Source organism: Chiloscyllium plagiosum, chromosome 2, assembly GCF_004010195.1.
Source record: "Chiloscyllium plagiosum isolate BGI_BamShark_2017 chromosome 2, ASM401019v2, whole genome shotgun sequence".
Classification (NCBI taxonomy): Eukaryota; Metazoa; Chordata; class Chondrichthyes; order Orectolobiformes; family Hemiscylliidae; genus Chiloscyllium; species Chiloscyllium plagiosum.
The window spans coordinates 76,411,010-76,427,349 of NC_057711.1; the positions used below are offsets into that span (position 1 = coordinate 76,411,010).

Here is a 16,340-nt window from a genome sequence, read left to right on the forward strand (position 1 = left end):
GATTAAGAGCTAAAGGCCATCAGATTAAAATACTGAGCAATTATGGGGAAAAATACTTTCTGTAGTGAATTTGGAATGCATTGCCCAAGAGTGTGGTAGAGACAGTTTAGATGTAGCTTTCAAGAGGGAATTGAATAACCAACTAAATGGAATAAAATTTCAGGGTGATGAGAAAAGGTTGGGGAGTGACCTGAGTTGAATAACCCTTTCATTTGGACTCAACAGATTGTATATTCTCTTTCTGTTCTGTAACTCTGTGGTTCTGTAATTGATTGATTTATTGTTATTGGCAATTACTGCTATCTGTCCAGATCTGACTTGACTTTGGAGTGTAAGGAGTTGAGACATGGCACAACTGTTTAGTATCATGAATGCACTTCCCATGCCACAAGGGAACTTCAGGGTATGCTATATCCTGGGCAGCCACATGTGCAACAATTACCAGCTGAAGAAGCTCAAGCTTCAGAGTTCCAGAAAATCCCTGGACAACATTTAAGTGGGGAAAGTTAACAGCCAGAGATGATGGTTTATCCCTGTACCAATGACACAGAAGGAGACTGAGGCTTTATTGGCAGATTTTTAAGAGGTTAACAAAGGAATTGATGATGAAGATCTCAAAGATAGTAATCTCCAGATCTCCCCATGTTGAGTGCAGGTAATTACAGAAGTGAGCAGTGATTGCCAATGAATATATGATCGAAGAGAGAGGTCAGGCCAGATCTTTAGATTTCTGAGACATTGGTACCTGGTTTGAATGAAGTGTGAAGTTTAAACCAGTTGCAGTCAATAGGGTTGAGGACAATACTTGTATTTTGTTATATAATTTGGACTGGCCTATATGTAACTGCAGACACTCAACAATATGACTCTTAACTTTTATGAATTTGTCGAAGAGCAACTCTTGTGTCAAAAATGTGCTAAAATGTCTCAAAAAGGAAGAAAAAAGTTATAAAAGGGAGGTTTGCTAGATTTCTATCTTAAGAGGCAGGTGGATGACAATCAAGAGTGCCAATCTGGAAGGGAGTGGAGTAAATCGGTGCAAGAGAGCCGTGGGGCTGTTCCCTTTTGCAACAAATGTGCCAATTGGGATACTGTTTGGGAAGAATCACCTGTCAGGAGATGGTGACAGCGGTAGCCAGAACAGTGGCACCACAACTGGTTGTATGGTACAACAGGGAGGGTCAAAGTGCAGGTAAGCAGTGATGATCAGGAACTCTGTAGTCAGTGGTACAGACAGGTTTTTCTGTGGCCTGAAGCGAGATTCCAGGAGTGTGTGTTGTCTCCCTGGTCCCAAGATTAAGGATGACTGTGAGCAGGTACAGGATATCTGAAAGGGCAGGGTGAGCAGCCAGAGGGCATGGTCTGTATTGGAACGAACAAATATAGCGTGCTGCAAAGGGGATTTAGGTAGGAAGTTGAAATGCAAGACCTTTATAGTTGTAATCTTGGGATTACTCCATGTGTCATGTGCTACTGGACCCAGAAATAGGAAAATAGAATAGTTGAATATGTGGCTAAAGAGTTGGTGTAAGTGGGAGGGATTCACGTATCTGGATCATTGGGATCTCTTCCAAGGCAGGTGGGACCTGCATAAAAGAGGGACTGCACCTAATTTGAAAGGGCACTCATGGCCTTTCAGGGAGGTTTACTAGTGCCATTGTAGAGGGTTTAAACTCGTATGGCAGGGATTGAGAACCACAGCAGCAGGTAAGGACATGAGAAGAAAATGGACTGGCTTAATAAACACAGCAGGTCTGTGAACAGTGTATTGAGTAAGACAGGAGGGGAAACAATACAAAGATGCTGAAAGATGGGATAGAATGTACAATCAAAATTAGAGTTCTTTTGTTAAAATGCAGGAAGTGTAAGGAACAAATTAAATGAGCTGCAGGCATGGATTCAAATGGGGAACTATGATTTAGTAGTTATGGCTGCAGGATGGTCAGGATTGAGAACTAAACATACCGGTTATAATGTTTACAGGAGGGATAGGGAAAATAGCATGGGGATGGAGTAGCATTACTGATTAGAAACAGAATAATGTCTATGGTGCGTGTGGATGTAATGAGGGGAAAGCACCCAGTGGGCACCTTATGGGTGGAACTGAGAAATAGTAAAGGAAATAAAACTGTAATAGGTGTCATTTATACACCACTTGGTAGCAACTCAGAAGTGCTAGATTGTATAAATGGTGAAAGTAAGCATTATCTGGCAATGACCGAATAGTACTAATGGGAGATTTTAATGTTAACATAGAGACAGATAAGCATCTGCCAAAAAGGCCTGAAATTTATAGTGTGTGTGTGTCTGGGATAGTGGTCTGTGGCAAAATATCATGGATGCGACAAGAGGACAAACCATATTGGATCTAGTAATGAACAATGAGCTTGTTTTAATTAGTAAACTAGCATTTGTCATGAGCATTTGTCATGAACATTTGTCAAATAATTATCATAACCTGATCAGGTTTCATGTAGCATTTGAAAGAGAAAAGCAAAGATCAGATACTGGAATTTTGTAATTAAGTAAGACAGACTTTAATAGGATAACGCAGAGACTGTCCACTGTAAACTGGGTAATTTTGCTAATAGGTACAACCGGGGACAGTAGAGGCTATCCAAAGAAACATTTAATGCTTTTCAGAAGCAGGTTTGTGCCCATGAGAGAGAAAAACTCCACCTCATAGAAAAAGCAGTCATGGACATCTAAGGAGGTAAGGGACACTCAAGATTATTAGAAAGCACTGATTTAAAAACTCAAAGAACAGTACAGATCTCACAGAATGGGACAAATACAAAGACTAACAAAGGGCCACAAAGCAACTTATGAGAGCGACTAAAAAGGATTATGAAAAGTAATTTGAAAAGGATATAAAGGACAATAAGTAGAGATTTTAGTTATATAAAGGGAAAGCAGCTGTTTAAGAGTACTATTGGCCCACTAAAGGCTGAGAGTGGGCACATTGTCATTTCTCCATGGTCATTGACAGACATGCTGAGTAAATATTTTGCTTCAGTATTCACAGCAGAAAAGGAGGATAGCTTATTAGAAGCCCCAAAGAAATTAAGAAGGTCAAAATAAAATTAGCTCAAGTATATAATCAATAATAGAGAAATGAATTGAACTGAAGTGACAAATCCCCAAGATCTGATGATTTCCATCCATTGCTTGTTAAAGGAGGTAAGAAAGCACATTGCCAATGTCCTAATGATGATCATTTAGCACTCCCTGGATTTGGGAGGTGTACCTTTTTAGATTGGAAATATGCTCATGTCACTCTGCTGTTTAAGAAGGGTGACTGAGGGGAAACCAGGGAATTACAGACCAGTTAGCTTGATATCTACAGTGGGAAATTATAATGAAGAATAGGGTAACTGATTACCTGGAATTTTGAGGTGATCAGGAAGAATAAGCATGGAATCATGGAGGGTTTTGTTTTTTTTTTGAAGAGGTAATCAAGACAGTGGACAGAGGTAAATCAATGAATATAGTTTACATGAACTTCTGGAAATCTTTTGATTAAGTCCCACAATGAGGCTGTTAGCTAAGGTGGGTGCCAATGGAATTGAGGGCAAATTATTGACATCAATAGGAAATTGGTTGAGTGGCAGGAAACAAACAGTTGGAAAATGGGTATCAAATAAGTATCAAATTGGCAGGTGGTGACTAATGCTGTCCCACTGGAATCTGTGTTGGAGCTACAATTATTCACAATATTCATTAACAACTTGGGTAATGGCTTTAAAAAGTCAAATATGCAAATTTGCTGATGAGACAAAATTGGGCAGCATTGTAGACAATCTTGATGACAGTATAAAATTACAACACGATATTGATAGACTAGGTGAATGAACAAAGCTGAGGCAAATGAATATTAGCAATTATTCATTCATACTGAAAAAGATTAGGGTATATTTGTTAAAAGGCACAAAGTTAAATCCAGTGGATGTCCAAAGAGATTTGGAGGTTCAGGTGCATTACTCTTCAAAATGCCACGTAACAGGTACAGAAAATAGTCAAGAAGGCTAATGGAATACTGAAGAAGGGCTTATGCCTGAAACGTCGATTCTCCTGTTCCCTGATGCTGCCTGACCTGCTGCGCTTTTCCAGCAACACATTTTCAGCTCTAATGGAATACTGACCTTCCTATCTAAATGGCTGGAGTATACATTTGTAGACGTGCTACAGTTAATCCAAACCCTAGTTTGACCTCACTTAGAGTACTGTGAGCAGATCCAGGCACCACACCTTGGGAAGGATGTTTTGGCCCTGGAAAGAGTTCAATGCAGGTTTACATGATAATTTGTAGACTTAAGAGGATAAGGTATGAGGAGAGATTAGACAAATTAAGTCTTCATTCTCTAGGATTTAGAAAGTTAAGGGATGATCTAATCAAGGTTTTCAAGTAGTTAACAGGGAAAAGCAGGATAGATAAAGATAGACTATTTCCACTAATTGAAGTTTCTAGAATCCCAGGGCATAGTCTAAGAATTAGGGCCATGCCATTCAGGAGGGATGTTATAAAGCACTTCTCCACACACATATTAGATTACTTACTTACAGTGTAGAAACAGGCCCTTCGGCCCAACAAGTCCACACCAATCCTCCAAAGAGAAACCCACCCAGACCCATTCCCCTCCATTTACCCCTTCACCTAACACTACGGGCAATTTAGCATGGCCAATTCACCTAACCTGCACATCTTTGGACTGTGGGAGGAAATCAGAGCACCCAGAGGAAACCCACGCAAATGCGGGGAGAATGTGCAAACTCCACACACAGTTACCCAAGGCAGGAATTGAACCTGATCTCTGGCACTGAGGCAGCAGTGCTAACCACTGTGCTAATCACATATGGAAGTTTGGAACTTTTCCTCAAACAGTGGTGAATACTAATTCAATTGTTAATTTTAAATCTGAGACAATTTTTAGAAAATAGGTTTATAGGATAAGGAGTAGGCAATTCAGCCCTTTGAGCCTGCTCTGCCATTCATTGTAGTCATAGCTCCTTTTTCCTCATCTTTTTTCCCTGTCAGCCAAATAGTTTTCTGTCCATCTCAATACACAATCCACATCTTACATGTTTTAATTTTACAAACTAATGTCTATGTGAGATTTTTTTGAAAGTCTTCCAAAGTCAAAATAACTAATTAACTCGACTAGTCACACTCACTCTCAAAGAATTTCAGTAGACCTGTCAAGCAAGATCTCCCTTTCGTAAATCTGTGCTGAATGCCTGATCCTGCCACTGTTTGCAGTGTGCTCAGCTATGAATTCTCTCACATTGGCCTCTAGCATTTTCACCGCTACCCAACAGACTGATTTATAAATTCTGGTTTTCTCTCCCTGATCACTCCCCTTAAATACAGGAGTTACATTGGCTACCCTCCAATCTTCAGGAACAGTTCCAGATTGTTTAGAATCCTGAAAAATGACAGCCAAAGTATCCACTATTTCTAGGGCCACTTTCTTTAGTACTCTGGGTTAACAGATTAACATCCTGAAGTTTTACCTGTCTTCAATTCCATCAATTTCCCTAATACTATTTCCCATGGAAGAAATAGTTGTGAAGAGGGATTACATGCCAGAAAGATTGTGAAATGGCTCCATGCTGGTTTAACTGAAGGTCAGGGAAAAGCGCACTAACTCTGAGGAGTAATATTAACTTCGAACAAGCCAGAGGGTGATACAAGAGCAAGTATGTGGGCAAATTTATGAAGTACAAAAATAATAGGACATTGATAATGGAGACTTATCATTTGCAAAATGAAAAACACCGCAGACATGATCTTTGAAAACAATAGTGCAAAATATTTGGTGAGATCAATTTGAGAGGAAATGTTAAGAGTCTATCTCATGTTAAATCACCAGATGTGGATGAAGTGTATCTGTTCTAAACAAAAAAAAAAGTGCAAGGGAGAAAATAGCTGACCATTTTACAATTGTCTCTAGTTATAGGTGTGATGTAAGATGAATGGTTATATTGGAAATTGTCTTTTTAACTATAAAAGGCTTGGATTGAATAATTACAAGTTAGTCAGTTCCACTGCAATAATGGGGAAAAAAAACTTGTCAGACAAATTTCTGAAGAACAGATTAACCATTCTTTGGAAAGGAATAGATTTAAATAAAAAAGGAATTCATCATGGATTTAAGAGAGTTGAGCTTACTAACACTGATTTTTTTTTTTTGAGGAATTAAATGAGGTTCAGGTAATTAGTAAAATATATGAAATAAGTTCCTTTATGAGCCAAGACAGATTCTAAGAGCAAAGAAGTTATGCTAGAACTGCATCCAGCTCTTTACCAGCTAGTTCTTCACACCACATTTAAGGAAGGATTGTAGTAGAAAGGATAGAGGAGAGGTTTGTGAGAATTTTGCCAAGACTGTAAAGCTATAGCTATGACGAAAGATTGGATTGGCTGTGTTATTTTCATTGGAAGTAAGAAGGCTGAGATGAGATTTAATGGTTCTGTATAAACTTATAAGGGATCCAGACAGTGTGTATTGGATGGACTTGTTTACTTCAGCAGAAATGTTAATGATTAAGGGGTATAGATTTCAGGTAATTAATGGTATTGTTAGAGGTGAGTTGAGAGAGAGTGATAGGGATCTGGAACACTCTGCCTAAAAGGATATTAGAGACGACATTTATTGCATTAAAAAAAGTAAAAGCTGTTGAGGTATCATAACATACAAAGCAAGGCAAGAACTTGAAAATGGGTCTTGACGAGTTAGAAGCAGAAGAGCAGAAGAGATAGAAGCAAAAGTAGGCCATTCAGTCCATCAAGTCTGACCTGTTCAGTAAGAATGTGGCTGATCTAATAATCCTCAACTCCACCTTTCCTGCCTTTTCCCCCATAACCCTTGATTCCCTGACTGATTCTAAATCTGTCTCTTCTTGAATATACTTAATGACCCAGGATCAATAGCCCTCTGTGGTAAAGAACTCCACAGATTCACATCCCTTTGGGAGAAGAAATTCCTCCTCATCTTGGTGTTAAATGTGTGACCCCTTCTGAGATTATGTTCTCTAGTCCTAGAAACACCCACAAGGGTAAATAACCTTTCCACATCTACCCTGTCATGTCCTGAATGTTTCGATAAGGTCACCCTCCATTCTTCCATATTAGTACAGACCCAATTTCATCAACCTCTCTTTGTAAGACAGTCCCTCCATATCTGGTATCAGCCTAATGAACCTTCTGTGTCTACAATGCCTTTTATCTTTCCTTAGATCAGGGGCCCACAACTGTTCACTGTACTCCTGTTATGTTCTGACTAGTACCTTTTATAGTTTTAGCAAAGCCTCCCTCCTTTATTACTCTAATCCCTTTCAACAGGGAAGTGATGGTCTAGTGGTATTATCGCTGGACTGTTAAGCCAGCAACGTTGATACTGCTCTGGGGACCTGGGTTCAAATCCTCCCATGACAGATGGTGGAATTTGAATTCAATTTTTTTCCAGGTTGGACCGAAGGATCTGTTCCCATGCTGTACATCTCTATGACTCTAAAATAAAGGCCAGCATTCCAGTTGCCTTTCTATTTCCCATGGATTTTATGATTCATGGACAAGGACTCCCAAATCAATCTGTGCTGTAGGTCTCTAAATTTCACTACATTATACTCCACCTGCCAAACTCCTCTTTTAGTTGACACAGACATGGCAGGTTGAATATCCCCCTTTACCATGGGCTTCAATGATTTTATAATTCCAGGTCTTGCATATTTTACAAGAATCTGTCAAAGAAAACATCTTGATGCCATCATATTATGGGCATTTTAATGGTTACATATCATGGTAATTAAAATCAGAAGTTGTTCAATAAAACAAGGATTAAAATCCTATTTCACCAAGTAGTTCTCACCTGAGATTTCTGTTCCGTAACGATAACTTTCCTTGCTATGGATAAGACTGTCAGATGCTCATTGGATTACATTGTTTAGCTAAGTTATTACTGTACACAAAATGTGCACACTGCTTTAAGTGAATTTCAGTTCCTGTTTCTGTGGGTTTGTGAAGAGGGTGCAATCCCTACACACTTTATATCAAAAGGCATCGTAGGGACTTCATACAGTGAAAGAAATTTAAACTTTATTTTTATCATCAGTATTTTCCATTCTGAGTAGCAAATTTGAATGGTGTTCAAAACACGTTTTTCAGCAATATTCATTCAGAATTTTACAGATACATTTTCTATATAAAATGTTTTTCTTGATTTTGAAAAATGAGAAATGAATTAAATTACATTAAAATTCTTTTGTTTAGGACCTTGTCATACTGAATGTAATAATGGTTGTGATGGACCTGGGCCCCAACAATGCATTGATTGTTTGCATTACTTCCTCAAGTTTAAAAACAATACAAGGTAGGTCAACTCAGTAGAAACGAGGGATAGAATTTTCTTATCCAAATGGAAAAGAAGTGTGGATGTATGAGAGGAAATTAATTACTAAAAGTGTCAACTTAGGAAGATAACTTTATCCCAATATATTCTCACTTTCACCTGGATGGTTGGAAATTGAGTAGAGAAATCTCATGTAGCTGTTTAGCAAGACATTCAATAGCGTATGGAAGCACTGGGAGTTTAGTTGTGCATGCACAATCAGACCGGAAAGGCCTTCTCCCCACCAACAGAGCTGCATCTTAGTGCTTGATTGTTCAAGTTATTTGGCAGACTACTTCATTGCCAGAAATTTCAAAGTGCTCAGAGAACAATCTGACAGTATCAACTGTCTCCTTTTCCTGCAAGGTATCAAAGATGTTATGTGCTGACCAATGCCTGATGGATATGGTCAAAGATATTTTTCAGTTGAAACCTTTCCATGAAAGATGGGTGACTTGTTACAGTCTTAATTCTTTGAAGCAATGAGGCCAGACCCATCCTCCACAAAACAGAGGACAGGTAGAACCTCAGTACATAGTGACACTTGGTGTTTGCACACTGAGGGCACACTCCCCAGTATGAGTCAGCCCCACACAGAGGTGGCCATGAGAATGAGGTTTGGGATAATTATCACTCCTCTAACCAGGGTTTTCTACATGGTATCCCTCAGATAAAGTAGAAGGTGACTGCTGTGACATAGGCTTGGGGAATAAGCTAGACCTGCAGTATGCCTGATGACCAGGGTAATCGAGAAGGAATATTGTTGCCGCACACTTGGTTTCTGCATCCGTGTGGTGAATCACTTTCCCAGCTTTTAGTGCATGCTCTGGCCCTCTCTAAACCATAGTACCAGCATCTTCAGATAATCTGATCTGATTCTGAAGGACTTGAAGAATTGGTCAACCTCATTCTCAAAGAAGACGGTCTCACTCTTGACCCTGTTTACCTTGACTCCCAAGGCCAGTTTGAACAAATCATAGATGCTCACAGGCCTGTACATTGATGGGAGTTGGACAGCAGCTCCTCAGATCCCACAGTATCCCAGGTAAGAATGAAAGGCTGAGTGAGCAGATCAACTTTTCTATTACTATAGTTGCTGCTGTCTCAAAATCCCATTATCCGAAACCTTCCCCTTGACAGTATTGCTGCATCATCACTCCCCCTTTCCCGAATTTAGAGGGGAAACTCAAAAGTTTAAGCTGAGGCTCAGTTAAAGAGCATCAGCAAAGCATTTAATTGTCTTCTCAACCTGGTTATTTTGGCAAGGAAGTGAGAAAACTGCCCTCAGTAATCAAGATGTGGTCTCAACAATGCCCTGTATAATTGAATCATTATTTTTACAATTCCTCTCGTAATAAAATACAGTATTTCCATTAACTATCTTGATGACATTTTATACCTGCATATTGTGACTCATGCATCAGAACACCGAGATCTCTCTGTGCCTCAGAATTCTGCAGTTCTCAATTTAAATAATATTTTTTCTGCCAAAGGGAACAACATCACTTTTTCTCACATTATAGTCCATCTTCCAAATTTTGCACACTTACAACCTTTTTAAATCTGTCTGCATCTTCCTTATGTCACCTTCACAATGTACATTCCTACTCAACCTGAAGATGACAAAGATTACCTCCCATACCTTAACTCTCATCCGTTGAAGCTGTTGATGTAAATTGTAAAAAGTCATCACATTTTGCCAATCAAAGACCCATTTATGCAGATCAGCCAGCCAATTGTCTATCTATGCTGATATATTACCCCTTATATTATGAGCTTTTAGTTCCACAATAATCTTTGATGTAGCACTTTATCAAATGGCTAATGGAAGTTGAAAAAAGAGAATGTCAACAGGCTCCACTTTGTCCACACTGCATGTTACTCCTTCAATTTTTAAAAACTTAACTTATTTTTTAATTAACCTATTCAGCGATGTTATTGCACACCTCTGGAGCAGATGTGATTTGAACCCCAGCCTTCCAGTGTGTGCAGCAATGATTTTTTCGATTAATTCTAACACCTTTTCCGTGACAGATATCAAGCTAACTTGCCAGTAGTTACTTGGTTTCTGCCCCCTTCTGCCTTGAATACCAAGAGTTTATATGTTACATTATGGTCTGTTTAAACTTCTCCTGAATCCAGGGACTTTGGACAATTAACACTGCTAATGAAGTAGCAGATGCATTAGTGATTGGTCTGGGATAAGTCATTTTTGAGGTTTGAATACTAAATAACATTTTTAAGAAATTTGTATGATATGCCTCTCTTGAGGAAAGGGTGAAGAATTCCAAGTCTAACATTGGTTATTTGCCATGAATGCAGAACCTGTGTTCCTGAATGCCCAAGCGGATTCTTTGGTGATGAGAAGAAACGTTGTAAAAAATGCTGGTCAATTTGTGATGTATGTGTAGGAAGCCGGAGTGACCAATGCACATCCTGTAAAAGTGGCTACCACTTGAATGAAGAGACTAATGTCTGTATACCTAATTGCTCAGATAGTTTCTACCTCGATAAAGGTATGTTTTTTAAATACAAATTAGATTAAAGCAATAATTATATAAGATGATTGAATGGTGATTTCTACAGATTGTTGGAATTGATCAATACCTCTATGTTGATTCCAACTATGACTGCTTGAACAAACTGATATTGCTTCTTTTGTTGTTTCAGTGTAGAATCTCGAGTCTTGAACTATCAATGCTGTCTCCTTTTGAGCTATTAAGTCTCATGTTTAATTGCCTAACAATACATCTACTTCTAGACTCTCCTGTAGCCTTTTGATTCTCTTATCTTTTTATTGTTAATCAAAATATTTTTGGTGAGAGTTCTTCATTGGCTTCCCTGACTGCTGTTATGAATATCTGATTTCATAAGTGATACATTTTAGGAAATAACTTTTAATTTAGAAATTTAATTTTAAATGGAAACACTTGATTGAGAAACTGGTAAACAAAACTCTGGTAACTAAAATTCAAATGATTACTCATTTATTTTAAGATTGCTTAAAAAAAATATGCTGATCCATCTCTCAGCTCTTTTGGAGAGAGGATGTGTATAATTATTTCAATAAGGAATTTAAAGTATTAATATAGTAACCAGATCAAATCAGCAAATAATCAATTTGTAAACAAATTTTCTGGGCAGAACTAGTAAGTCTGGTGAGAGAGCTTGAATTTCCATTAGAAATATAAACCTTTGATGTGAGTCTCAAAATCAAATGTTGTTTTGAAGATGGTGCATAATTAGTTTAATTTTGTGTTTGGAACATCCCTGGTAAGCTACATTGCTATAGGTTGCAGGGAACTACCATTTTGTGTGGTCTCTGTTGTATGTTTTTCCCACTGAAATAAGAGGTGTGCCAACTTAGAAGATTGAGAGAAAGCTCACAGCATTAATTTTTAAAGGCCAAGAGAACACAGTTGTGTATCCACCATCATCTAGAACAAGGAGCATAAAAACCATGAGGGATTATTGGTGTTGCTGTACTGAGGTCACTAAACAGGAATAGCAAGTGAGCCAAAGTTTGGAATAAAAAGTCCAAGTGCATGACAAATTACATTTACTAAATTTACCTTGCAATATTAGAAGAGATCAGCAAAAGAATCTAAGGAATTTGGTGTCCTTGTTAAGACACTGAAGGTTAACGTGGAGGTGCAGCAAACTATTAGGAAGACTGATGGAATATAAGCCTGTAATTGAAGAGGATTTACAAACAGGAGAAATGAAGTCTTGCTTCACCTATATTGGAGCTTGGGTTAGACCACAACTGGAATACTGTGTGCAGTCTCCTTATTTCAGAAATGATATTATAATCATCAGGGAATGCAGTGAAGGCTTACCAAGTTTGTTCAGTGGAAAGCAAGATTGCCCATTGAAGAGAGACTGACCAAACTGGGCCTGCATTCTTTAGAGTTTCAAAGAGTGAGAGATGGTCTCATTGAAACTTACAAAATACCTAAAGGGATGAACAGGGTTAATGTAGGTAAGATGTTTTCCTTGATTGGGAAGTCCAGCACCAGGGACATAATTTAAAAGTAAGGGGATGCCACTTAGGCTTGCAATGAGGAAACTTTTCTTTCCCAGAGGGTTGTGAACCTTTGGAGTTTTCTAACACCGAGGACTGTGGAAGCTCTGTCTTTGAGTATGTTTAAAGTCAAGATTGACTGTTTTCTGATGATTAGTAATCTACAGGGTCATGACGATTAGAGTGGGGGCAGAAAATGGAATTGAATAGCAGAGTAGACTTGACAGACTTAATGGTTTGGTCCAGTTCCCAAGGTCTGAGAAAATTAACTTTGGAAATCTAAGAAAGATACTGGGCCACTGAGGAGAATTAAAGCGAATCCTTAAGGGCTCTCCCATGCACCTTGGCTGGTAACAGGAAAAAAATGAAAGAACCTTCAAGATTCTGGAAGGTTTTAAAGAACTCTTGGGGGCAATCAAAGTTTTGCTGGAGAATACTCTGAACCAAAGTGCAAACAGAATTAGAAGCATTGTGGTCTTCCACCTTCCTTGCCAGTGTGTTTTCTGAGTTTCCCAAGTGTGCAGTCAGATAACTAATATTTGAGTTAAAATGTTCCGACATGAAGGTAAATGAAGTGATCCAAACACACAAGCCAATTCACTTTTCCTATGCTTAGAAGTGAGTGTTCCCACAATACTTGGGGCTCATGCTGAAATGGTCTGGATCATTCCTGCTGTGTATCCAATAGGAAAGTAAAATCCCTTCTGTGAATTGTTAGTGCAATGAAGTTTCTGAAACACTTTGCCAACCATTGCTTCTCTATATTACAAGACAGGAAACCTATTTGTTTAGGGAAAGATATTTATTTACCTTGCAAAATTTTGCAAGAGATTTAATGTGCACGTGTGGTTAACAGTTTTCTTGGAAGACTATTCAACAAGTGGTGGTATGTTTTCAGGTGCGTCAATCAGTAAGTAGCTTTTGCACCAGTGTCTTATAAATTTTTCTTCCCATTCCCCTACTGCAGATCAGACTTCTGTCTTACCTTGTGTATTTCTGTTTTCTTCCAGGTGATAATATGTGTAAAAGATGTAGTGAGAACTGCAGGAAATGTAGTGCATTCCACCATTGTACAGATTGTAGACCAGGATGGAGGTAAGAATGTTGTTTGGCTCCTTCTTGTCACAAAAGAAAACAATAAGTTTATGTATAAAAAAAATTAGAGACTCCCTGTTCTTGTATAAAGTTCCAAAGTATTGTCTAGTCCTGTTTTCGGAATTTGACAGTGAAATGTAATTTTTGCTGGTATTAAGCAAATCTTTAGATTTCTAAACATTTTTTTGCATTTAATCATTTAAAATCAGATTTGTCATACTTGCCCCAAGTATAATTTATTCAGAGGCTCAGTTGAAGTTCTAAAATTGATTCTCCAATATCCTTCTATTGATTACTTACATTGTCAACGGCTTACTTGGTAAATTGCAGTGTTATTTGCCCAGGATAATCTTAAGACTTTCACCTAGGTGATCTACCCTGGATGATGGTAAAGATAGTATATTTGACCTCAGCACCTTGAATAATCTGCAAGTCATCCACTTGTAACCACGTGTATAAAATACATTAGCACAGCTGTAAATAAGGCACTCTGTTTCACTTTCTTTCATTTGCTTGCCTGCTCCTTCCATAGTCAGATGAGTTGTTATGTTCCAAATTGAATATGGCTAAGATAGCCAAGTTGCTAACACATGTCAAATTTAGCTCTTTAACGTCCAAAGACAAACATTCCACTGCATTGTTTTAGGTTAAACAATCACTTTTTTAAAAACTTCAGAAATTTACGGTACAGAAACAGGCCATTTAGCACATGATGTTTGTGTGAATTTTTCTAATGGAAACACAACCATTAATGGCAATATCTTTCTCTCTGTCCAGAGCACTGTAATTTTCTCCATTTCAAATGTTGGCTCAGTGGTTAGTACTACCTCTTGGCAGGGCCAAGGAATCAGGTTCAATCCCAACTTAGGGGGACTGCCTGTGAAGTTTGCACATTCATCCTGCACCTCCGTGGGTTTGCTCTGAGTGCTCCGGTTTCTTCCCCCAGTTCAAAAAGTGCAGGTTAGGTGGATTAGCCATGGCAAATGCAGGGTTACAGGATTAGGGTTGGCGGGATGTCAGCCTGCATGGCATGCTCTTCAGAATGTCAGTGTGGACTTGATGGGCTGAATAGCCTGCATCTGCACTGTAGGGATTCTATGATTTCTGAATCTCCAATTTGGTTATTGCCTATGGCACAGATCTCCATCTAATAGTTGGTTCTGACTAAGATAACAACAAGTCTCTTCTTTCTCTCTTTTTTTTCTGTTTTAACTTTATTGCTCCAGAAAGAGTTGGTGATTTCTAATAATGTCATTTAACTTTTATAGGAAGTCATCTTTTAGATCTCCGATGTTATATATGTTATCAGACCATTGTTTTTCAGTGATGTATTTTTCCTTTTCCTTACAGATTGCAAGGTCAAAAGTGTGTTTTCAGTTGTGAAGCTGGAACTTACTTTAATTCACTGAGCAGGGAGTGTGAAAAATGTCATGTATCCTGTGCAACATGTGCAGGTAACTTTGCTATTTAAGCCATCTTTTTTGTTGTGAAACATAGAACATGAGAGCAGGAGCCAGCCATTTTTCTCTTTGAGCCTGATCCGCCATTCAATATAAGCATGATCCCTTTAGCCCTAAAAACTACATCTGATTTGCCTTGACCACATTCAATGATTGGCCTGAACCCATTCCTACAGCTGAGCATTCCACAGACCCATATTCTTAAACTGTGCTCCACTGTTCTGGACTCCTTGTTATCAACGAACATGTTTCTTGCATTTACCCTGCCTAGTCCTGTTGGAAGTTTGTAGGTTTCTGAGAGTCCTCTAATTCTTCTATACTCCAGTGAATATAGATCTTGCTGATCCAGTCTCTCTTCATACATCAGTCTGATAAAGCTTAGCTGCACTCTCTCCATAGCCAGAACATCCTTCCTCAGATACGGAGATGAAAACTGCACACAATACTCCAGGTATGGTCTCACCAAGGCACTGTATGATTGCAGCAAGACATATCTAGTCCTGTAGGTGAAAGTGAGGACTGTAAATGCTGGAGATTAGAGTCGAGTGTGTGGTGCTAGAACATGGACATGAAACAGGTGGTGAAGAAGTCAAATGCTATATTGGTCTTTATAGTGAGATTGGAGCACAGGACTAGGTATGAGAGTGTGGTGCTCGAAAAGCACAACAGGTCGGGAAGCATCCGAGGAGCAGGAGAGTTGACGTTTCCTGATGTTTCTTCAGAAAAACCCTTCAGATGAAGGATTTTTACCCAAAACATTAGACTCTCCTGTTCCTCAGTTGCTGCCTGACCTGTTGTGGTTTTCGAGCACCACACTCTCATACCTAGTCCTGTGCTCCAATCTCACTATAAAGACCAATATACCATTTGACTTGTTTGCCACCTGTTTCATGTCCATGAGATTAGCTTGTGGGGTGAACATGGCAGGCTGGAGAAAAATTTTTATTTGACTAACTAATTGCCAAAGACTTTTTGTCATTTTTGGCGATCTAAATTGGACCATTTACTTAGTGTAGGTATGCAAGTACAGTATTTTTCCGTCAAATGAATACCTTTTAAATTTAGCAAAAAGATGTATGTGTGTGATATTATATTATATTATATTATATTATATTATATTATGTTCCAAGCCTCAGATGTTTAATTTGTTACAATAGAAGGAGTTAGGAAGGGGTGGGAATGAAGCAGCAAAATGAAACTATTCATGGGAGCATTCGGTCAATCTTCCAATTTCTGTTAGTCATTCTACTGCAATTTAGGATGGATTCTATATATGTAAATATGTATCATTTATTTTAGAATTTGGGTTTGAGTTAATGGCATGTGGGTTTTGGTCCGTATATGAAGATTTTTAATTAACTTGGAAGCATTTCT

At 38.5% G+C, this 16,340-nt stretch overlaps 1 protein-coding gene across 5 annotated transcripts in view; it reads left to right on the forward strand.

The window, feature by feature from the left end:
• pcsk5b (proprotein convertase subtilisin/kexin type 5b) overlaps window positions 1–16,340 on the forward strand; it is a 363,949-nt gene that overhangs the window by 207,901 nt on the left and 139,708 nt on the right. For all 5 annotated transcript variants that reach the window (XM_043712341.1, XM_043712351.1, XM_043712379.1 and 2 more), the window contains exons 15-18: window positions 8,270–8,369; window positions 10,710–10,903; window positions 13,422–13,506; window positions 14,857–14,960. In XM_043712341.1, the coding sequence (XP_043568276.1) occupies window positions 8,270–8,369; window positions 10,710–10,903; window positions 13,422–13,506; window positions 14,857–14,960 (483 nt within the window). The remainder of the gene's footprint in view (window positions 1–8,269; window positions 8,370–10,709; window positions 10,904–13,421; window positions 13,507–14,856; window positions 14,961–16,340) is intronic.